The 25280-nt window shown below is 41.9% G+C and overlaps 1 protein-coding gene across 1 annotated transcript in view; it reads right to left on the bottom strand.

Moving 5' to 3' along the window:
* The window catches only part of PREP (prolyl endopeptidase), a 136553-nt gene that overhangs the window by 8452 nt on the left and 102821 nt on the right, over positions 1-25280 (bottom strand). Inside the window, exons 11-13 of the mRNA XM_004264771.4 lie at positions 10874-11010; positions 9623-9717; positions 6179-6310 (exon numbers count right to left, since the gene is read on the bottom strand). Coding sequence (XP_004264819.1) covers positions 6179-6310; positions 9623-9717; positions 10874-11010 — 364 coding nt within the window. The remainder of the gene's footprint in view (positions 1-6178; positions 6311-9622; positions 9718-10873; positions 11011-25280) is intronic.

Below are 25280 nucleotides of genomic sequence, written 5' to 3'. Positions count from 1 at the left end.
ACTGAATTCATTTATTAGTTCTTTGGTGGCATCTTTAGGATTTTCTATACATAGTATGTCATCTGCAAACAGTGGCAGTTTTACTTCGTTTCCAGTTTGAATTCCTTTTATTTCTTTTTCTTGTCCGATTGCTGGGGCTAAGACTCCCAATACAATGTTAATAGAAGTGGTGAGAGTGAGCATCCTTGTCTTGTTCCTCACCTTAGAGGAAATGCTTTTGGCTTTTCACTGTTGAGTATGATGTTAGTGGTGGGCTTGTCATACATGGCCTTTATTATGTTGAGGTATGTCCCTCTATACCCACTTTGCTAGGAGTTTTTAATCACAAATGGATGTTGAATTTTGTCAAAAGCTTTTTCCACATCTATTGAGATGACCACATGGTTTTTATTCTTCAATTTGTTAATGTGGCTTATCACACTGATTGATTTACAGATATTGAACCATCCTTATATCCCTAGGATAAATCCTACTTGATCGTAGTGTATGATCCTTTTAATGTGTTGTTGAATTTGGTTTGCTAATACTTTGAAGATTTTCACATCTGTGTTCACCAGTGATAATGGCCTATAATTTCCTCTTTTTGTGATGTCTTTGTCTGGTTTTTGTATCAGGGTGATGCTGCTGGCCTTGTAAAGTGAGTTCAGATGTGCTGTTTTCTCTTCAGTTTTTCAGAAGAGTTTGAGAAGATATGTGTTAGCTCTTCTCTAAATGTTCTGTAGAATTCACCTGTGAAGACATCTGGTCATGGACTTTTCATTTGCTGGGAGTTTTTTTTTTTTTTTTTTTTATATTACTGATTCAACTTCATTACTGGTAATTGGTCTGTTCATACTTTCTGCCTGATTCAGTCTTGGGAGATTGTAAGTTTCTAGGAATTTATCCATTTCCTGTAGATTGTCCACTTTATTGTGTATAATTAGTCATAGTAATCTCGTATGATCCTTTGCATTTTTGTGGTGTTTGATGTAACTTCTTTTTCATTTCTGATTTTCTTTGGGCCCTCTCTCTGTTTTTCTTTTCTTTCTTTTTTTTTTTTTTTTTTTGCGGTACGTGGGCCTCTCACTGTTGTGGCCTCTCCCGTTGCGGAGCACAGGGTCCGGACACGCAGGCTCAGCGGCCATGGCTCACGGGCCCAGCCGCTCCACAGCATGTGAGATCTTCCCAGACCAGGGCATGAACCCGTGTCCCCTGCATCAGCAGGCGGACTCTCAACCACTGCGCCACCAGGGAAGCCCTCTCTGTTTTTCTTGATGAGTCTGGTAAAAGGTTTAGCTTTTTATCTTCTCAAACAACCAGCTCTTAGTTTTATCGATCTTTTCTATTGTTTTTTAGACTCTATTATTGCTCTGATCTTTATTATTTTAATTACTTTAGGTGTTAGGTTAGATTGAGACTTTTCTTGTTTCCTGAGGCAGGCTTATAATGCTATAAAATTCCATCTTAGAACTCCTTTGGCTGCATCCCATTGATTTTGGATCACTGTTTCCATTTTCATTTGTCTCCAGGTATTTTTAAGTTTCCTCTTTGATTTAACAGTGACCCCCCTCCCCCGTTGTTTAGTAGCATATTGTTTAGCCTCCATGTGTTTGTTTTTTGCAGTTTTCTTCTTGTAGTTAGTGTCTAATCATCTTATACTGTTGTGGTTAGAAAAGATGCTTGATGTGACTTTAATCTTCTTAAATTTAGTCAGTCGTGTTTTGTGGCTTAGCATGATCTATCCTGGAGAATGTTCCATGTGCACTTGAAAAGGATGTGTATTCTGCTGCTTTTGGGTGGAATGTTCTTAAAGTCCATCTGATCTAATGTGTCATTTAAAGCCAATATTTACTTAATGATTTTCTGTCTGGAATATCTATCCACTGATGTAAGTAGAGTATTAAAGTTCCCTGTTACTGTTTTACTCTCGACTTCTCCCTTATGTCTGTCAATATTTGCCGTGTACATTTAGGTGCTCCTATGTTGGGTGCATAAATATCTTTCAAATTTTAATTTTATTATAGTTGATTTACAGTGTCTCAGGTGTACAGCAAAGTGATTCATTTATACATATACATATATCCATTCTTTTTCAGATTCTTTTCCCATATAGGTTATTACAGAATATGAGTAGAGTTTCCTATGCTATACATTAGGTCCTTGTTGATTATCTATTTTATATATAGTAGTGTGTATTTGTTAATCCCAAAATTCTAATTTATCCCCCCCACCTTTCCCCTCTGGTAACCATAAGTTTGGTTTTGAGATCTGTGAATCTGCTTCTGTTTTGGAAACAAGTTCATTTGTATCATTTTTTTGGGTTCCACATATGAGTGATATCATATTGATATTTGTCTGTCTGACTTACTGCACTGTTTGACAATCTGTAGGTCCATCCACGTTGCTGTAAATGGCATTATTTCATTCTTTTTTATGGATGAGTAATATTCCATTGTATATATGTACCATGTTGTCTTTATCCATTCCTCTGTCGATGGACAACTAGGTTGCTTCTGTGTTTTGGCTATTGTAAGTAGTGCCACAGTGAACACTGGGGTGCATGTATCTCTTCGAATTATGGTTCTCTCCAGACATATGCCCAGGAGTGTAATTGCTGGATCATATCATAGTTCTATTTTAGTTTTTTAAGGAACCTCCATACTGATCTCCATGGTGGTTGTACAATTTATATTCCCACCAACAGTGTAGGAGGGTTCCCTTTTCTCCTGGGTGCATAAATATTTATGAATGTTATATCCTCTTCTTGTATTGACCCCTTTATCACATGTAATGCTCTTTTGTTACAAACTTTGTCTAAATCTATTTTGTCTGAGTATTGCTACCCCAGCTTCCTTTTTGTTTCCATTTGCATAGAATACCTTTTTCCATCCCCTTACGTTCAGTCTGTGTCTGTCTTTGGATCTGAAGTGAGTCTCTTGTAGGCAGCATATAGTTGGGTCTTATTTTATTATCCATTCAGCCATTCTATCTTTTGATTGGACCATTTGGTCCATTTACGTTTAAATTAATTGTTGATAGGTATGTACTTATATGCCATTTAAAAAACTGTTTTCTGGTAGTTTTTGTAGTTCTTTTTTGTTCCTTCTTTTTTGCTCTCTTCCCTTGTGATGTAATGACTATACTTAGTGTTATGTTTGGATTACTTTCTCTTTTTTGCTTGTGTATCTACTATTGATTTTTGGTTTTGGTTATCAGGGGGCTCATGCATAACCACCTCTATATCTTTGTGATTAAGTTGATGCTCTCTTAACTTCAAATACTTTCTAATAATATTGCATTTATATTCCCCCCTGCCATGTTTAATGTTTTGATGTCATACTTTAAAACTTTTTGTTTTGTGTATTAACTACTATTGTGAATATAGATGATTTTACTACTTTGTCTTTTAAACTTCTTACTGACTTTGTAAGTAGCTGATCTACTATCTTGATGTTTACCTTTACTAATGAGTTTTTTTTCCTTTCATAATTTTCATATTTCTAGTTGTGGTCTTTTTTTTTCCACTTAGAGAAGGCCTTTTAACATTTCTTCTAGAGCCAGGGAAGTTCCCTTATAAGTAACTAGTTGCTTTTCTCTTGCTCCTTTTAAGAGTCTCTGTGTCTGGGTGTGGACCTCTTTGGGTTCATCTTATTTGGGACTCTCTGTGTTTCCTCAACCTAGATGTTTGTTTCCTTTCCCAGGTTAGGGAAGTTTTCAGCTATTTATTCAGATAAGTTCTCTGCCCCTCTCTCTGTTCTCCTTCTTGGTCCCCTAAAATGTGAATGTTAGTTTGCTTGATGTTGCCTCAGAGGTCTCTTAAGCTATTCTCATTTTTTAGAATGGTTTTTTCTGTTCAGCTTGGATGATTTTCATTATTCTGTTTTCCAGGTCTCTGATCCATTCCTCTGTATCCTCTAATCTATTGTTGATTCCTACTAGTATATTTCTTATTTCAGTTATTGTATCCTTCACCTCTTTTCGGCTCTTCTTTATATTTTCTAACTTTCTGTTAAATGTCTCATTGTCTTCATCCATTCTTCTCCTGAGTTTGTTGAGCATCTTTGTAATCATTGCCTGAACTCTTTATTGGATGAGATTACTTATCTCCACTTTGCTTAGTTCCTTTCCTGGGGTTTTATCTTGCTCCTTAGTTTAAGAACATAGTTCTGTCTTCTAATTTTGCCTAATTCTCTGTGTTTATTTCTGTGTATTAGGTAGGTTGGTTATGTTTTCTGAGCTTGGATAAGTATCCTTAATATAGGTGATATCCTGTAGGGCCCAGCAGCAGACTTCCCTCTGGTGACCAGAGTTAACATGCTCTAGGGGTGCCTCCTATGTAGGCTGCACGGGCCCTTCTGTAGGGGCAGGGCCAACTACTTTAGGCATGCTGATAGGCAAGGTCTGATCTCTGCATGACCAGAGCTGGTGCCAGTCTGCTGGTGGCGGAGTGCTAACAGCCAGCAAGAGGATCCAGAATGGTGCTTGTTAGCACCAGTGTCCCTGTGGTAGAACGAGTTCCCCAAAATGTCTGCCACCAGCACCTGTGTCCCCAGTAGGAGTCCCAGTTGCCTCCTGCCCCTCTGGGAGGCTCTTCAAGGTTAGCAAAGGAATCTGACCAGGCTCCTTTCAAATGACTGCCTCTGTGCCAGGACTCAGAGCATGTGAGATTTTGTGTGCACCCTTCGAGAGTGGAGTCTCTATTTCCCACAGCCCTCTGGCTCTCATCAAAGTAAGCCCCGCTGGCCTTCAGAGCCAGATGTTCTAGGGGCTCATTTTCCTGGTGTAGGACCTCTGGACCGGGGAGCCTGATGTGGGTCTCAAACCCGTCTCTCCTTGGGAAGGAACTCAGCAATTGTGATTATCCTCCCGTTTGTGGTTTGCCTGCCCGAGGTTGTGGGTCTTGACTATACTGTGCATCTGCCCCTCCTTACCCATCTCATTGTGGTTCCTTCTTTATATCTTTGGTTGTGGGAAATCTTTTCTATTAGTCTTCAGGTTGTTCTCATACATATTTGTTCTGTAAATAGTTGTAATTTGGGTGTGCCCGTGGAAGGAGGTGAGCTCAGGGGTTTTCCACATCTCTACCCTTTCCAAATTTAAACAAATCATTTGGACATATATATATTTTACCTCCCTGGGAAAACGTTTTTTCCAAGACTATATTCCATTGGGGTAAAGAAGTAATAAGGACAGGAATTCAGGTTTTGACACAAGTCAGTAAATTTCAAAGACAAGGAAATGGAGTGAATGTGACAAGATCCCCTGACAACAGTGGACGGAAAGCTAAAAATGGTCACATGTGCTTTTTAGGTTGAGTCTATCTGTGCTCTTCTCCATTTGTACAACGGCCCCTCGTATCCTAATGACACTGGGTGTAGGACCCAGCAAGCAAAGTTCAGGACCACTATAAATGTTCATTACAATGTTAAGTACTGTTGAGAGACGAAAAGAAAAGTAAAAATTCATTAACTACCAAAATAGGAAAATCCACTTAGAGGCAGTGCCACATAGAGATTAAAAGAGCAGAATCTAAAGCCACGGTGCTAAGCATCAACGCCAGCACTACCATCACACTAGCTACTCAACCCCTTCAGTGCCCCAGTGTCCTCGTCTGTAAAATGGGGATAATACCTGTCCCCGTCTCCCAGGCCATGTGCATGTCAAGGGCTCAGCACTGAGCCTGGCAAGGTGCTCAGCAAGGGTGAACATTACTGTGAACTGTTTCATGACTGTGAAGCTGTGGATCCATCTTTGCATGTACCTCATTGTCCTTCATGACTTATTTCTCTGAACCCACAGCATCTAGCATCCCATGGCATAGGTATTCAACAAACGTTTAGTGGTGATCACAGCTTACAAGTTCTGGGTAACAGTCAGAGGTGTGTTATTAGGCTCAGGCATGTGCTGACTGAACCCTAGAGACCTGTGGGTCCAGTCTGTGGGGAGCGGGAGAGGGAAGGGTAAGAATTGCGGTCCAGTCCGATAGAGCTCAGAACAGGGAGGAGGAAGGGCTTTTCAGGCTATGATGAGTTGAGTCAGTAGTTGTGTCTTCAAATGTCATTAATTAGATGCCCAAATACAAATGGGTTTTGCTTTTTCTGTACCACTGCTCCCATCCATGAGCCAAAGTAAATCAGAGTACCTGAAACCTCCAAGAGTTAACTAGTAGAGTACAATGAATAAGAAACCCAGTTCTCACCTACTAAGAGGCCCCCATTTGAACCTCCATTAATAGTCAGCCTCTTGGGAGACGTGTAACCTTCCTTGATAAGATATTCAGCAGCACACTGGAAGTCATCAAAGCAGTTTTGTTTGTTGGCCAAGATACCACCTACAATGTGCCAAAGTGAAAGACAGTTAATTAACAAAACAGAAAAAAAAAATCACATTTTAACCTAAGGGGAATTCAAATGATGATAGGGCATAGTTTCAACTACTGATCAACTTAAACAATGGACTACCACTACATTTAGAAAAATGCCTCAATTTAAATTTTGTTATGCATTGTGGAAATCCATCATCAGTACCACAACTGCTAATCCATACGGTGCCTTTGTATTTTTCTAAAACCTCTTAGAACTTAAAAGGCAAATGCCCCAAAGGGAAGAGATGATCTGTTATGACGTCAGACAACCATGAGAATGAAAATGTGAAAGGATGTCAACAAAAAGAACATGTGTCTTGGGAGGAGCTGGACTCAAAACTGACACAAGACCTGGAGCAGAGTCCAGTCCTCGAGTTCCACACAGCATGCGACAATGGGGACGAGTGCGCTGCCCCCTCCCTGGGAAGATGAAAGTGCTCTGCGCGGACTTCCCTGGTGGCGCAGTGGTTAAGAATCTGCCTGCCAGTTCAGGGGACACGGGTTCAATCCCTGGCCCAGGAAGATCCCACATGCCACGAAGCAACTAAGCCCGTGCGCCACAACTACTGAAGCCTGCGCTCCGCAACGAGAGAAGCCACCGCAATGAGCAGCCCGCGCACCACAACGAAGAATAGCCCCTGCTCACCAGAACTAGAGAAAAGCCTGTGCACAGCAACGAAGACTCAACGCAGCCAAAAATAAAATATAAAATAAATTAATTAATTAAAAAATAAAGAAAGTGCTCTGTGCAGAGAGGTGCACTTCTCACCCCTCCTCTCTGCCGGAGTCTGAGGTGGGGACGTGATTACGAGAAGGAAGCTCTCTGACTTTGCCCACAGGTACTTAAGGAACTTAGGTAGGAATTAGGTGGGGACGTGGTGCTGCACAGAGCAGCCCATTAGTTTCTCTATGCTTGAATGAAGAGGATCTCAAGCATCTCCTCAGAGAATCTGGGCTTTCTCATCTAGAAGCCATTCCAGTGTAGAGCCAAACAAAGAAACCACTTAAAGAGAGGAACATTTGTAAGGCCTTGTAATATCCAAAAGTAAAGGCCAAAAGTCAAAGTCATGCCCGCAAAGGAACGGATGTCTGAAATAACTGCCAATGAAATGAACAAAAAGCAGACATAGATCTAATTAGCTATTTGAGATTAACCATTTTTGCAGAAATTCAATTAAAGATGAAGCAGCGCTACTGAAGAAATTTTTTCAGAAGAAATTTTTTCATATCAAAACAAATGTTATTAAGATTTTAATAAGAAAGTATTGGTGAATTAAGATGGCTAGGATTACTTAGTTTCCAGGAATAATAATATTTTGAAGAGCATTAAATTTTAAACTCAATTAACAGAATGAAATCTAGATTTATCGAGGTTCAGTGTGCTAGGGTCTAACTAGAAAAGTTCCATTTCAGGCCCTTTCACTGCCTAAATTAGGAGAAAGTTTATGATCAGTCTAAACAGAGGTAATCAACTTTTAGCTTCAGTCAAGCTGCAAACTCCCCCACCCCCCAAGACTTCTGGATAATAACTTGTTTATAATTAATACAGAGATGAAAGAGCTGACCAAGACCAAGGGCACTCTTCCCTACCAGAGCATGGTGGACACCTGAGGACCAGAGGAATTCTATGGCAAAGAACTTGGGTTCTTTGAGGAGAAGGCCACTGGGTCAGGAGTCCGTGCAGGTGGGTGTTTAAGTGTGTACATTAAACATTTTTAACCAGGAAATTGGGTGAGTCAGGGGGTTCAGACTTAGCATATGGATTTGGGATGTACATCCAACATAAGGTGTGTAGAGATTTTACTTTTATTCCTCCTTTCTTAGTTATCTCTTACTATCACAGTAAGATATCACTATGATTTTAGTGTAATTAAACTCTAATATCAGGTCCAAGTCAAAACTATACAATGAATTCTATGCTGTTTCAAATACAGTGACAATCAATAAAGCCTTCAAGGATGACACCTGGCAGCAGCTGGCCCGACGACGGCTGGCAGGCTGGGGGCCCATGTGTTCATTAGGGACACTCACTCTTGCTAAGATGCTCAAATAGTTTGCTGTCTGACATCAGTCCTTGGGGTGCATGCTGAAGACCGAGGATTTAGGCTTGGGCCTTTCCTGCCTCCTGACATCTAACAGGTGCTTATGAAAAAAGCTCTTTACAGATCTCCCCTCATCTTTGCTGATCTGATCGATGCAGAAAACCAGAGCCTTGGCCTTAGGAGGTAGAGAAGAACAAGTGGGTGTACGGATCCAAAGGGTGGTCTCAGATGCTCCTGCTGCAGGAGAAGAGCCTCCTTGCCACGTGCTGCTGGCCAAGCCTGAGCCCTGGGGGCCGCCCTCGTGCCCACAGACTGTCTTACACAGGACGCCTGATGTTGAGAGGGGAGAAGCAGGGAGCCAGCGGGAGTGAAGGGGCTTCCCACACCCTCCTCCCACAAACACAGGAATAAGGTAAGGGAAGAACATCTTCTTCAAGTTATTGGTTAGTCTATGCATTCCAGATACACAAAAGCCTGGGAGACGGGGTGTGCTCCGTATAGAGAGAAAAGGAAGAGATGGGGCTTTAAAAATAAAGATTGCCATAATTTTTTTTTTAAAGAATGATAATCTGGGGAATAAAGTTGAATATAGGAGCAGTTTCCTCAATCAACTAGAATACATGCTTCAGGAGGCCAGAGAACAGGGACTGAACCGTTAAAACCAGAAAAGAAAAATGACTGTTCTTGTGTTTATCTAGCACGTGCAGGTTTTATTAGAGTCCCAGCAGCAACACTAGGAGGATGCTATTTCTTAGCAACGTTGGGAAGATCAGAGAAAACAAGCAAAAGATGCCCGAACTGGGAATAGGAAAGCTCTATTTTAGGGTGCTCTTTTCTTTTAAGAGAAAATGGCCTGTTTTTGCAGTCTGTTTTGAGATAGCCAACAATGCTAAACAAACAGTAAAAAGCCAGGCTAACAGGAGAAGGAGACACAATAAATACCAAAAGTATCCCCCAGACTCACTTCTGACAGTGATAGATAAAAATGTACCCTATACATTGCTAAAACAAAACAAAACAAAACAAAAAAAACTGATTATGGTATGTAGGAGATGCGTCTGAAAAAGGTGTCCTTCATTAAAATAGACTGCAAAGGAAAATAAACTGAAAAGACTGAGCTGTTTCAATTGAAAGGGGGAATGGTGTCTGCAATGTGTTTGGAAGCATCCTTTTCTGCCCCTCATCCCCTCGGCTTGGGCTATGCCATATTTGCGTTTCTGCAGAGAAAATACCTCACCTTTATGCCACGTCTCTCCGTACTCCCCACCTCCTCTGATGTTGGCCACTGCAAGGACACCACCCATGTGTCTCACAAAGATGAGCCTGGACACACTGAGAAATGGTAAAAACAGTTAACCTGCCACTACCTGTGCCCAGTGAGGGCCGCTGTCTTCCTCCACCACACCTGCACCTGCACCCGCACACATAGCCCTGAAGATGCTCCGCACGTGCTGTCATCTACATGGAAGCCCAGTACTTTTACATTGCTTGGTTTAAGTGAAATGTTATAACTTCTGATTATGATTAACTGCAAAGCTCATACATTTTCAGGAGCGTGCAGTATACCTCATTTTAAACAACTGTCTTGGCAACCAAAATACTGCCACCCACGTGACACAGCCCTGGTATGAATGGTGCTGTGCTTGTTACACACCCGGTAAAGGCCCCTGCTACCACCTCTCCCAGTATCTCTCTCCAAATTGTTCAAGTTGGAAAAAAGAAAGCTCCTTCTGAAATATGAATTTTAAACAGATTTTCCAGTTTTACAGAAATTTAGACGTTGAAACTAGGTGTGAGAGAGGTAGAGGAGATCAGGCACACTGACCAGAAAATAACGCGTGCCCAGGGCTAGAGAATGTTTTCTAGAAATAAACAGAAGAAACTATAGCACAAAGCTTCTTTAGAAAGTTTGGATTTTATGTTTCTTCCTTCTCGTTCCACTCCGACCCTAACAGTACTGAGGTTATTTTTCTGTTTGCTGTTAACTAAAATTAATTTTGCTTTGAGAACTATTTCTGAAATTTATTCACTCTTCCTTTTAGTAACTGGGGAAACTGTGGGCTTCTGCAACCTGAGGCTCAAGATGGTCTGGCTGCTAATTTCCTGGATGTTGAAGATCAGAGGAAAGGAGAGTTTGAGGTAGGTACAGACCATACACCCGTGTGGTCCTCTCTTCAACATTTTTCCTATACCTCGGAGGGTCTCTACTGAAACTACCAGCATATCCACTGGTTCAGGGAAGAAAATGGTGTAAGGACACTTCCATACTCGTCTCACTTCCCAACACAGAGGAGGCTTAACGAATACTCGTTGCACAAATGAACAAAGGTAAGAGCTGCTCAGGAATCAGTGTTGTTTTCATCCAGGTTCCCCTCTGGGGACCAAGGGGATGGGGCTCTGGTGCAGAGGCAGTAGACCAGTCTCTGGTTTCTCCTCACTGTCTGGAGAAGGTCAGATGCACACTGAAGTTCCGAGGTGCCACGCTTACCTGTAGTTAGGTGTGATAGATATGTTGAAGCCGCCATAGCCGTATAGGAAAGCGGGATGAGAGGCATCCAATTTTATGCCCTTTTTATGCACGATGAACATTGGAATCTTTGTACCATCCTTGCTAGGGTAGAAAATCTAGAACAAAAGAAAGCAGAACAGCTAGATTTAGCATTCCTGAGTAAACACTTGCATGCTTTTACATGGGAAAGGCAGACAGGTAGTAAATTCTTCAAGCTGTTGAGTAGCACAGTGAAAATCCAGTACCACCAAGGGGCTAGTTGATGGTGAAGCATATTTCCGTTTTTATGGAGCCAGTGTGGAGTAGTGAATACAGGGAGACTTGACTTTGAATTCTTCTTCCACTCTCAAAAGCTAGGTGACCCCTGGCAAGTCTGTCCTCACTCAGCTTTAGTGTTTTTTTTTTTGCGGTACACGGGCCTCTCACTGTTGTGGCCTCTCCCGCTGCGGAGCACAGGCTCCGGACACGCAGGCCCAGCGGCCATGGCTCATGGGCCCAGCTGCTCCGCGGCATGTGGTATCTTCCCGGATCGGGGCACGAACCCGCGTCCCCTGCATCGGCAGGCGGACTCTCAACCACTGCGCCACCAAGGAAGCCCCTCAGCTTTAGTTCTTTATCCCTAAAATGTGGCCACCATGCCCACCTCTTGGGGTCTCCACGAGGCCCATATAAGAGAACAGGCATTCAGTTCTCTGCTCCCGAGCACCCCTCCCGGCAGCGGAAACTCAGATTTGGCTCTTCTGCCAAACAAGCCAATCTAGGAAGACTGTTTTTCTAGGAAAGACATTTCATATTCAACTTCCTCTCTAAATGTTAAGACACTCAACCCCTCTTCATTTTCCTAGGTTCAACTATTAATTAAATATTAGCAACAACAAAACGTATGTTAGCTTTAGAGAGTAGATAAGAAGCAACACAGAAATCCTATTGTTTCTGATTAAACAAAGACACTTTCTCCAGGATTGATAATTAAGGCTCATCAAACCTTCCTGAATCTGGTTAAGTTCAGTTAACATTTCTAGATTCATGACTTTTTGGATAAAAGGAATAAGAGAAAAAGGATTAGAAAGAGAACATGAAATGTTATTCAAACGGTAAGCCACAGAATAAGCACCAAGTCATCCAAAGCTGAGAATGGCTTCTTCCAGACAGACCATCTGTAAATAGCTTTCTCTGGTCAAACATGGTATCTTTATCCCAATGACACCTGGAAAGTGCCCCAGCTTAGAAACGTCTTGCTGACCTCACACGTCACAGTCAGGTACATAAACCTCTACAGGCAGTGTGACTCGGAGCCATATTCTATCCAAAGCTTTTTAAGGTAGCAGTTCTATCGTGGAAAGTGTCCACAAAGTTCTTGGGAATAAACAGTGGGGGGCGGGCAGGGGAGAGGGGGGAGGCGAGGCAGATTTGGAGAAAGGCACTACGTGGCCACCATTAATGCCTGCGAGTTTGGTCGTTTTTTGAAACCTGCCAAGGAACAGTATAACAAGCATTTGCTTCTGACTTTGGAGAGAAATACTGAGATGTATGTAAAGTTGACTGTTTAGGAATTATGGAGAATACATGGCAGAGTTCAAAGTTATCAGAGGAGACAGGGTTTTAGTTAAAGTTATTTAGTGCCGGTTAGGAGCCACTACTAGAGAGTAACTGTGCGGGCAGTACAAGCAAATGCAGAGTAAGAGGTACAGGCGACGGCTGGGGCTAATGAGCTAAAACCCAGGCCCTCAGGTAGGCATGTTCTAACCACAGAGGAGACAGCGTGGGGGCGGGTGGGCAGGGGAGCAAACTGTCTCACACGATTCTACCCTAACTGAATCATCTGCTTAAAAAATAGCGTTCCCCCCCTGCCCCCGCTACCTCCCGACTTCCCACCTATCCTCAAATCCCAGCCCCGGCACCCAATACCTCTCCAGCCGGCTGAGCCCTCCTCAGGCACCTCCCCTTCTGCGTCCTACCCTTCACCCGGTCAGCTGGACTGGTGCACTTCTGTCCCTACTAAGCTGACCCTCAGAGCCTCCTGTTTGCAAAGTGCTCTGTCTTCTTGCTTCGGGGCAACGTGGCTTCCTCCTCTGGCACTGCTTTGCTTGCTACCACCTGTAGGATTTCCAGTGCCTGCACCTCCGTCTGCAATGCTCCCATCTGGCTCCAGGACAGAGAGGCATCCTTGTGGAATACAGTCAAAAGCACAAAGGCCCCCTTATGCCCATAGCTGCAAAAATATACCCAAGTTTTAAGCTGGTGTAGTTGAGATGTTAAAATAACAACACCGTGAACGCTGTCCAGAAGTGAAAGGGCACTGTGAGCATGACTACAATAGAATCACCTTCAGGACAACTCCTTAAAAGAAGGCCATTTCAGACTTGAAATAAACATACACACTTAACATATATACGTGTATAAATCTTTATCAAATCTCCATACATACGCACAGAGCAGTGTTTACGCCATTTCCATTGATCGAGTGGCAATTGATGGCAATAAACCTTAACCTGCCCGCAACAGACAGGCAGACTGACTCCTGGGTCTTTTGATAACTATGGAAGGAATCCATGTGGACAGTTTGGAAACAGACATTAAAAATAGCCCAGCTAGTTCCCATTATGCTCTTTCCATTCCTTTGACTTTACTGACACTGATTTCCTCTTGAAGCCTCTTCTTCAGAGAGGCTTTGTGGGTAAGTTTCTTTCTAGATTTGCCCGGTAAGGAAGAAAAGGCAGCACACTCCTTGTTTCCACTTGCTTCCCAAACCTGGCCCAACCGAAAAGCTCCACTTCATAATCTACACTAGTGGTTCTTGAACCTTATGGGTTGGGCCTAAGCATCTGTGATAAACATGTTAACAGTGCAGTTTCCTAGGCTTCATTCCCAGAAATTCTGATCCCACAAGTAGGAGGTGGATGACCAAACCTGCAGATTTAGCACATCTCCCAGCTGTTCCCATTGTTTCCCATTTTCTTCCATTCCCAACACCACCCATGTGCATCCCCTACTCTTTTGTATCTGGCCTTTCCTATCTTCATGGGGGCCATCTGCTTGGAGTTCTGGAAAAACCTTCTGCCAACTTCACTCACCCTCTGAACCCCATAGAAAGAAGGATCATTCATTTCTTACTAAGTCCACTACTACCACACTCTTCTGATTACCACAACTTTTTCTTTTTGTATTGTCTCCCTTTCCTTGGCGTACAAACAGACTCAAATTTCTCCTATCCTACATAACAACAACAACGCCCCAAATCTTTTGTACTGCCATGCCTGTCCCTCCTGCTTCCTTCCCGATCAAACATATCCACAGTAACCTACACCCACAGCTCACACTCGCCTGCCTCGTTCAGTCCTATCCTCACCACTGCCCTTTCGAAGGGCAGTGATGAATTTTCTTGTCTTTGCCCCTCCACCCCTACCTCTACCCTGGTGGTGTAGATCCTTCCGAACTTTTCTGCATGCTTATAGAGACACATCTGTTTACACGTATTCACATACACAGGTTATTATTAAAAGGCAATATACAGAATCAGGCCAATATTGGGATAAAACTTAGTCGGCTTCTCCCCACTCAGCTACCTAATGTGGAATTCCTTCCAGGTAAAGATACCCAGATTTACCTCATTTAACAAAGTGGCTGCCTCGTACTTCATCGTATGAAAGTACACAGACTTATTTAACCATTTGCTCACCAAAGGCTATTCAGACTACTCTTTTTCTGTTATCAACAATGATTGATAGAATAAATCCCTTTTACACAAATCTTATATACTCATGCTATGATTTCTATAGGATGTGTTCTTAGACATGATTGCTAAATCAAAGTGTATGTGCATTTAAAAATTCAACAGAGGAGTTAGAGCCAAGATGGCAGAATAGGAGGATGTGGAGTTCACCTCTCCCCACAAGTACATCAAGAACACATCTACAAATGAAACGATTCTCACAGAGCACCTGCTGAACACTAGCAGAGGACCTCAGACACCTAAAAGGACAAGAAAAATCCTCACACAACTGGGTAGGATGAAAGAAAGAAAAAAAAGAGGAAACGAGATGTGACCTGCATCCCTGGCGGGGGGGGGGGAGCTATAGGAGAGGAAAGGTTTCTGCACTCAGGGAAGCCCCCTCACCGGTGGCAGGGGGATCAGCTGGGACAGAGAGGGAGCTTCTGGGATTCGGAGGAGAGTGCAGGAAGCGGTCTGTGGCAGGCAAGACAGAGTAAGACCCACATGGATGGTCCGTACTGTACAAATGGCCAAAAAGCACATGAAAAGATGCTCAACATCACTAATTATTAGAGAAATGCAAATCAAAACTACAACGAGGTTATCTACCTCATTGGTAGGAATGTAAATTGGTACAACCATCATGGAGAACAGTATGGAGGTTCCTTAAAAAACTAAAAACAGAGCTACCATATGACCCAGTAATCCCACTCCCGGGCATATATCTGGAGAAAACCATAATTCGAAAAGATACATGCACCCCAAAGTTCACTGCAACACTATTTACAATAGCCAGGACATGGAAGCAACTTAAGTGCCCATCGACAGAGGAATGGATAAAGAAGATGTGCCACATATATACAATGGAATATTACTCAGCCATAAAAACGAATGAAATAATGCCATCTGCAGCAACATGGATGGACCAAGAGATTGTCACACTGAGTGAAAGCAGACAGAGAAGGACCAATATCATATGATATTGCTTATATGTGAAATCTAAGAAAATGGTACAAATGAACTTATTTATAAATAAAAATAGAGTCACAGATGTAGAAAACAATCTTATGGTTACGGGGGGAAACAGGGAGGAGGGATAAATTGGGAGATTGGGAATGACATATGCACACTACTATATATAAAATAGATAATGAATAAGGACCTACTGTATAGCACAGGGAACTACTCAATACTATGTAATGACATATGGGAAAATCTAAAAAAGAGTGGATATATGTATAACTGATTCACTGTGCTATACAGCAGAAAGTAATGTAACATTGTAAATCAACTATACTCCAATAAAAAAAAAATTCAATAGATTCTGACTAATACTCTAAAAATGGTGTATCAACTTAAGCTCCTAATGACAATATTACCTAAGTGTCAATTTCTTATTAGCAGTGGGTGTTAAGATGGATTTTAATTTTTGCTAGTGTAAAAGGCAAACATTACCATCTCATCAGTTTTAAGGCTCAGTTTTTAGATTAGCAAAGATTTTCATCTGTTAATTGGTCATTTTATATCTCTTCCTCAGAAAACAAAGTGTGCCCACGCTTTCAGTGTGTTTTACCTTTCTGATTAGTTAACAGAAACTCTTCTTACATTAAGGACATTTACCTTTCTTTCTGTCACATATTTTGTTTGTATTTCCTCCCAGTCTATAGCCTGTTTTTAAACTTTCTTTGTGGTATCTTGAATATATTTACATAGCACATATACAGATAGGACTCCCTCACCCCAAGGTGTAAAAATATTTGTCTATATTTTCATTTTGAATTTTTACATTTATGGTTATCCAAATGAAGTTTCTTTTTACATATGATCTGGTATCTAACTACTTTTCCCCAAATAGCCAACTATTATACACCATTTACTAAAGAATAATTCTTTTTCCCATTTTTCAGAAATGCCGTTTTTGAATTGGTTTCTTCCCAGGCCTCATCTGTTTCGATCCCTATCTTGCAGCTGCTTCTTTGGCTTCCTGGGTGCAGTATTTCTCTAATTCTCTTTCAACCTTCCTAATTGATCCATTACTAGCTCTTCTTCCTGCTGCCAAATGCTACTGTTTTGCAGTTTTCTATACTTGGTCTTCTCTTTTCTCTCTGCAAATACCCCATTTGCCATCTCAGAGAGTTCCAATAAACTACTCCGTGCTAAGGACCTTCACGCCCACATTTGCAGGTCCCTGTTGAGGGGCTGGTTAGAAAGCCCCTCAGGTTGCTCCACTGTGAGGGCTGTGATGTCACACGGTGGGTGGCCCGTCTACATCTGCAAGCCAACGTGCTCTAGGTGTACCTGTACAGGCTCCTCTTTGGGGCTCTCTCATTTTGGGTAGTAGCAGTGGTCCCTTACTTCACTCTCTCCTCAGCCACCCAACTGCCAACTCTCAGAATCACATCTTGTGCCAAGGACCCCACGCCCAGGCATCACTCGGCCACTTCAATTCTCAGGCCTCTCCTCGCGCATGTGTGCTGGTGACCCTGCTCAGGACTCCCTGCCACACTAGCCTCAAACCCACCTGGTCTCCCTGACTCCTCTCACTGGCTAAAGTGAAGCGGTGGTAGGAGCAGTGGCGCCTCGAACTATTATTAGTAACACACAACAACCATAATATATTTTATCTATTTATATGATACACAAGCCGTTACTGCTTGATGAGGAGGCGACTGCTGAAGCTTGAACCCATGGGCTGTTTTCAATAGTTTATTGCTACACCACCACCCAGGTTCAAGCTAAAAAGCAAAAAGACTTTTCGCCCTCATAATTGTAACCAATTGAGAGCGAGCTGACAATACACATCCGTTCATTTTGAGTGTCCACTGTGGGCACAGACCTTTGATGGGATGCCAAAGCCTTTATGGGACCCTTAACGGACAGGACAACAAAGTGCTCCCATGGGATCCAGCAGGCACCCACTTGAGTAACAGAAAAAGTCTGTCCGTCATCTAGGTCCAACAGCTCATCATGTGAGGCTGACGGGCCCCGTCTACCCCATTCCTGTCAGCAGCAGAGCAAACGGTCCGTGCGATAGGTCCAGTCCAACCAGGAGCCTGTGACACCAGTGTCAGAACCAGGTCTTTCCCGTGGCACGCCTGTCCACCTTCACCGACACAAGCACCACCGAAGAATTTAAGACAGAGTGTCTTTGGAAGCACCCGAGAGACCACATGAGAGGGACTATTTTATCGTGTTTTGATACGCAACCTTCATCAGGGACACCACAGATGAAAAATAAACATCACGACGGCGATTCAAAGCCACAGTTAGTTCTAGACATTAGTAAGCCAACCAGAGATTGATCACACACTGACTTTAGAATGTTTCCTGCCTTAATTCCGTGTTCCTCCCCTTTAAAACGTAAGTACTTCATTTTGTAGACTCACAGCAGCATAACAAAGTTAGTCCACATTTAAAACCAAGAACATTCAGCACAACAAGGCGATAAGGAAGCACACCCTCTGGGAAGCCCACGCTGTATCTCGATAGAGGACAGAGATGGGTATTTTCAAGCAGTTGTGAGACTGTTCCACCTGGGAAAGAAAGCTGGTGTCAGCTCTTTCTCAGCCCTGGGGAATCAAGATGATCATCCCAAATTCTGGGTATTTAAAATGTTTCAGGGATTTCCCTGGTGGCCCAGTGGTTAAGAATCTGCCTGCCAATGCAGGGGACATGGGTTCGAGTCCTGGTCTGGGAAGAACCCACATGCTGTGGAGCAACTAAGCCCGTGCACCACAACTACTGAGCCTGTGCTCTAGAGCCCGCGAGCCACGACTACAGAGCCCACATGCCACAAATACTGAAGCCCACGCACCTAGAGACAGTGCTCTGCAAGAAGACAAGCCACCGCAATGAGAAGCCCGCGAACCGCAACAGAGTAGCCCCCGCTCACTGCAACTAGAGAAAGCCCGCACGCAGCAACGAAGACCCAATGCACAAAAAATAAAAATCAATCAATCAATAAACGTTTCAGATACAAGGAGAGAATGTCACTCTGGGACCTCACCTAGCTGGTCACCCTCTCTTATTTTAGAAACGAGAAACCCAAGATCCATAAAGATAACTGCCAGGGAACACTGCTAGCTTACCTAAAATTAACACCAAGCCCCTGGTCCAGCGTTTTTTCTACCCTATTAGAAAGTAATTCACTTCAAGCTATTACTTCCTTGTAAGCATCTTTCCTGGGTGTAATTATGCAAAATTTGGCAAACGTTAGAAACTTTGACATAAATTTAATATATTCTCCCCACCCCCACCCCCAAGACAATGATCACTGGCCTCTAGGGAATCCGGGGGACAAGTATTCTGGCCAAGATACTACCCTTTCTTCGCTTTTTTGTTTTCGTTACCCTCTTGAAAAGGAGACTCATTCAAGCATGTCAAAAGCCGTATTCCAGATACAGGAGTTATTACTTATCATTATTTCTTAAAGCAGAATGGGTCTGCTTAGAAAGATGATCCTTCTCTAAACAGTCATCAGTGTTTCCACCTTGAGGACAGATTATTAAAAGAATAATAAAAATCCCACTATATCCTGCCATGCCATTCTACTAAAAAAATTCAGTTTCAATAGTATTCTTAAAAGGCACAATTCACTTCAGAAATGAAACAAAAAATGCTTGAGAGAATCATAAGAAAAGCTAACCCCAACTTGATAAGTAATCAGTTTAAAGCAGCTTCTAATTTTGCACATTTAAAAGCAGTATTCTAACAAATGACTGACAGATAAGAGCTCACCGATCCCTGATCTGCATCCTTTAAATTAAAAAACTCTTGAGGAAAAGAGAGAAAAGGTTTATACTTTATATAAGTCCAAAATGTCAGAAATGACCATCCCTATGGTCCGCATGACTGTGCCGAGGCATCACCAAATGTCAAGTGGTCCTTCTCCGGATATGCATGTATATCTGTATGCATGTCCAGCTCATCTGTATGCATGTCCAGCTGTCATGTGACTCTGGCTTCATATAGATGAAATAAAAACATCTTCCTTTAAAGGAAAAAGAGGAGCAAGTGAACATAAACCAAGGGAACGTTACTGTTCTTCAAGAGAATGACATCAGTTATGAAAAGATCAGCTCTCTCTGCTGAAATGATTACTTTTCTGGAGATAATACATTTAGTAATAAAATCAATTTTGCTAACACATTTGAACATGTGAGACCATTTAAGTTCCCCAAACAAACAATCTTCAGCCCCACAGTTAATCTGATTCAGACTTGGTGCTCTCTGAGGCAAACGCCAGGACTCTCGTTATCACGGGTAATGGGATGTGCTCGTCCACGCAAGGTGAAGGAAAACGGTAAAGGGCAAGCCCTTTGCAGAGAGGAATGTCTGGTGAGGGCGACTCCTGCCTAATTTTAGAGCCTGACGGGTTGAAAGGAGAATGTTCATAAAGGGCGCTGAGCTTCCCTTCCCATCAGACTTGACAGAGCCCCTTGTGTGGCCTGTGCTAAGGATGGCAGACACATGTGACGAGGAGCAGAGCTGCTCAGAAATTCCGTGTTCAATGCAAACAGGGAACAGGACATTCCATCACCCACAGAACTGGGCAGAAGGCAACCTCTGTGCCCCCATTAGCTCGTAAAACAAGTATACGAAGAACTTCGGGAGGCGCTGCACGTTTCTGAGCTGTGCTTACGTTAAAAATACTAGCCTGTTTCAGATACAAGGAAGGTTGTAACCCTATCTCTTTTCTAGACTTTTAACTTTGGAGGAGTGGGGGAGAGTTTAAGGGTCACCTTTGGGCAGAAAATATAAAGGAAAGTGTTTATTTCAGATTGTTTTAGTCTGCTTTCCACAGGATGGCTGGACATTTTTGTAACACTGGAGATTTAAAAAACTCCTGTGGGGCACCTCAACGACAGCGAAGTCGGTCTATTTAAAAAATCTGTTTTAATTTTTGGGACATTTCTTGAGCACCAACGATGTGCTAAGTGCTATATGCATAGTCTCTGCAGAAATGCACCGGCTCTCAAAGGCTCAGCCATCTGTTCTTTGGAATAATAAACCTATTCCTGGTCTCAAACTGTGCAGCAAGAAGTGAAATAGAAAGTGGAAGGTTCTGAACGTGAGGAAAGAAAACCAGTGGTACAGACGCAAGTGGAACATGGCACTTTGATGAGTTTTTAGAGTTTAGAGGTATTCACGTATTTTAAGGTAGAAAGACATAAGGGGCTATGATGAATAAATATGACTTGATTGTGAAACATAAAAGCCACCGTCAGTTCCACTGCCCCGATTTCCTTGTGGTCAAGGCAAACACACAATCAGACGTTTTCATAAAAGTGAAGGACCTACTTACTATATGCAGAGGTTCAGAGAAAGCAGTTTCTGTTTCTTAACAGGCATTGTTTCTGAGGTGCTCTCTAAGAATGCATACATTGCCCCGTAATGAGGCTCACCACAGTGGGCTTTTAGGCTGCATGTGGAATGCATGTGTGTCTGTTTTGTTCTTCATGAAAACAACATGATGAGTCCAACCTCAGGTCACTATGAGCACTGCACTGTGTGCATTCAGTAACATTTGTTTATGAATTTATTTGTTGACTGAATAAATGAGTTAGAATTACATATTAAACACTCTCTTTCCGATCCCACAAATTCCTATACACCAGCCAGCCTCATCAGTTCCTGAGGCTCAAAGTCATCTTGGATGCCTCTCACATGTCATCTTATCTAGCCCTGCCTATCCACATGGTGGCCTTGTCTCCTAACAGGACACTTGCTTCCAATCTTTGGATACCTGCTACCAGATTAATCTCCCTGCAATCAAAAAAACATCTTCCTTTTAATCTAGGTCATTCCCCTACTGAAAACTGCAATGCCTCCCATTTTCTACAAAATGAAGTCCACGTTTGAGACCAGCAGTTGAGACTCTACTCTCCGCCTTCAACATCTGTGAATCCTTCCCAACCATCTTCTCCAGTGAAACTGCCATTTCACATCTCCAGACCCTGGCTCCCAATGTCACATGCCTGAATAGACTAAAGTATGACTGAAAAGAAACAAATCATCGGCTCTTAGGAGTTCACTTGTTTGACCCCCATCTACTCCTACCCAATGCAGGCATCCCCAGAGCTACATCTCAGGCAGGTTCAACCTTTGCTTGGATATTTCTATAATGAGAAAGAAATTTACAACAAGACAAATGGCAGGTCATTTCATTTCGGAACTTCCCTAATTTTTACAAAGTTCTTCTCTACCTGAAAAAGTCAAAATAACTGAAAATACAGGGAACAAAAGTTATCCAAGGCTCTGGAGACAGAACCTAGTAATAGTAAATTCCTATGTAAGTTAACTATCGACTAAAGTTGCCATACATTTAAAAACAAATATTAAAATGCCTGCCACTTAGTTTCTATATTTTTCACAATAGAGTTTTCCTTAGTCCTTACTTTGGTCACAATATACAGTATTTATTTTACTTGATTTGTTTAAAACACTTACATAGTTTTTCCCATGTACCAAACACTACTCTAAGAGCGTTATAAATATTCCCTCATTTTAATTCACACTTTATACCATGAATACTGCCATTTTTTAGGGAAGTCACTTTGACACAGAAAAGTAACTAGTCCAAAACATATATCTCATAAGTGACAGAGTCAGGATTTGAACCTGGGCTGTCTGACTCCAGACTCCATGCTGTTAGCCCCTGTAAACAAGGGATCAGCAAATCCTCTGGCCCCTCCCCCAGGGGCTCCTCTTGAACCCTCAATGGCACAACTATTGCACCATCATGCATCTCCCTCTTGGGGCCGTGCATCAATTTACATCTATACCTAATACAGTGCCCAGAGGACAGTAGGCACTTAGAAAATGAGTGCTGGACAAATGCGGAAGTGAATGCTCAAACTGGACCCCATGCTTCAATCAAACATAAGAAAAAGTATTTTAAGTGGCAGTTCATTAAAAGAAATCCTCAACAAAATATTACCAAACCAAATCCAACAATATATTGAATTGGAATTTATTCTAGGGATGCAAGGATGGTTCAACACCCACAAATCAGTCAATGCGATATACCACATTAACAAAATGGGTTAAAAATCTTATGCAGAAAAAGCACTTGACAAAATTCAACATGTATTAATGATAACAACTCTCAACAAAGCAGGTATAGAGCGAACATACCTCAACATAATAAAGGCTACATACGATAAGCCTAGAGCTAACAACATACTCAATGGGGAAAAGCTGAAAGCCCTTCTCTAAGGTCAGGAACAAGACAAGGATATCCTCTCTTGCCACTAATTACTCACCACAGTATTGCAAGTCCTAGCCTGAGCAATTAGGCAAGAAAAAGGAGTAAGTATCCATATTGGAAAGGAAGAAGTAAAACTGTGACTATTTGCAGAAGACACGATATCATATATATAAAAACCCTAAAGACTCCACCAAAACATTGTTAGAACTAATCCACAAGTTCAGTAAAGTGGCAGGATACAAAATCAGTATGCAAAAATCTGTTGCATTTCTTTACACTAATAATGAACTATGAGAAAGAGAAATTAAAATAGTCCCATTTATAATTGCATCGAAAAGAATCAAGACATAGGAATAAATTTAACCAAGGAGATGAAAGACCTATATATTGAAAACTACAGGACATTAATGAAAGAAACTGAAGAAGACACAAATAAATGGAAAGACATCCCATGCTCATGGATTGGAAAAATTAATATTGTTAAAATATCCATATTTCCCAAAGCAATATAGAGATTCACTGCAATCCTTATCAAAACTGCAATGGTATTTTTCACAGAAATAGAAAAAAAAAATCCTAAAATTTGTATGGATCCACAAAAGACCCTGAACAGCCAAAGCAACCTTGTGAAAGAACAAAGCTGGAGGCAATCACGTGTCCAGATTTCAAACTATATTATAAACCAAGAGTAATCAAAACACTATAGTACTGGCACGAAAACAGACACACAGATCAGTGTAACAGGATAGGGAACCCGGAAATAAACTCATGCTCATATGGTCAACTAATTTACAACAAAGGAACCAAGAATACACAATAGGGAAAGGACAGTCTCTTCAATAAATGGTGTTGGGAAAACTGGACAGCCACATGCAGAAAAATGAAAATGGACCACTGTCTTACACTATACACCAGAATTAACTCAAAATAGGTTAAAGACTTGACCATAACACCTGAAACCATAAGACTCCTAGAAGAAAACACAGATGGTAAGTTTCTTGACATGGGTCTTGATGATTTTTTGAATCTGACACCAAGAGCAAAAGGAACAAAAGCAAAAATAAATAAGTGGGACTACATCAAACCAGAAAACTTCTGCAGAGCAAAGGAAACCTTCAATAAAGTGAAAAGGCAACCTACTGAATGGGGGAAAATAATCGCAAATCATGCATCTGGTAAGGGGCTACTCTCCAAAATATATAAAGAACTCATACAACTCAATAGCAAAGACCAAATAATCCAATTAAAAAATGGGCAAAAGATCTGGATAGATATTTTTTCAGAGAAGACATACAGATGGCCAACAGGCACATGAAAAGATGCTCAACACCGTTAATCACCAGGGAAATGAAAATCAAAACAATGAGGCAGGGCTTCCCTGGTGGCGCAGTGGTTGAGAATCTGCCTGCCAATGCAGGGGACACGGGTTCGGGCCCTGGTCTGGGAAGATCCCACATGCCACGGAGCAACTAGGCCCGTGAGCCACAACTACTGAGCCCACGCGTCTGGAGCCTGTGCTCCGCAACAAGAGAGGCCGCAACAGTGAGAGGCCCGCACACCGCGATGAAGAGTAGCCCCTGCTCGCCGCAACTAGAGAAAGCCCTCGCACAGAAACGAAGACCCAACACACCCAAAAATAAATAAATAAATTTATAAAACAAAAAACAATGAGATATCACTTTACCTGTTAAAATGGCTATTATCAAAAAGACATGAAGTAACAAGTGTTGGCAAGAATGTGGAGAAAAGGGAACTCTTGTGCACTGTTGGTGGGAGTGTAAATTGGTGCAGCAACTATGGAAAATGGTGATGGAGGTTCCTCAAAAGATATTAAAAATAGAACTACCACATGATCTAGCAATTCCACTTCTGGGTATTTATCTGAAGAAAGTGAAAACACTAATTTAGAAAGATATATGTACCCCTATGTTTATTGCAGCATTATTTAAAATAGCCAAGATATGGAAACAACTAAGTGTCCATCAATAGATAAATGGATCAAAAAAATTGTGAGATACACACACACACACACACACACACACACACACACAAACACACACACACACACACACAGGCATATTACTCAGCCATAAAAAGGAATGAATCCTGCCATTTGCCACAACGTGGATGGACCTGGACGGCATTATGCCGAGTGAAATTAAGTCAGACAGAGAAAGGCACATACCATATGCTCTCTCTTATATGCGGAATCTAAGAAAACGAAACAAAAACAAAAACTAAGCTCATAGATTCAGAGGACAGAGTGGTGGTTGCCAGAGGTGGGGGGTAGGAGAAATGGGTGAACTGTTTTTTGTTTTTAGTTTAAATAAATTGAATAAAAATTTTTTAAAAATCCATACAAACACAGCAATCTAGAGTCTGGCATCACAGTGCTTGTGAGCTGAAAAGTAAAAAAATATAAATTAACTCTGGTTGAGGTACTTAAGAGGCTGTATAAGCATGGA

The sequence above is a fragment of the Orcinus orca genome, chromosome 12 (assembly GCF_937001465.1).
Source record: "Orcinus orca chromosome 12, mOrcOrc1.1, whole genome shotgun sequence".
Taxonomy (NCBI): Eukaryota; Metazoa; Chordata; class Mammalia; order Artiodactyla; family Delphinidae; genus Orcinus; species Orcinus orca.
The sequence above is the reverse complement of the archived record's forward strand: the minus strand, read 5'-3'. Positions and strand labels throughout refer to the sequence as shown.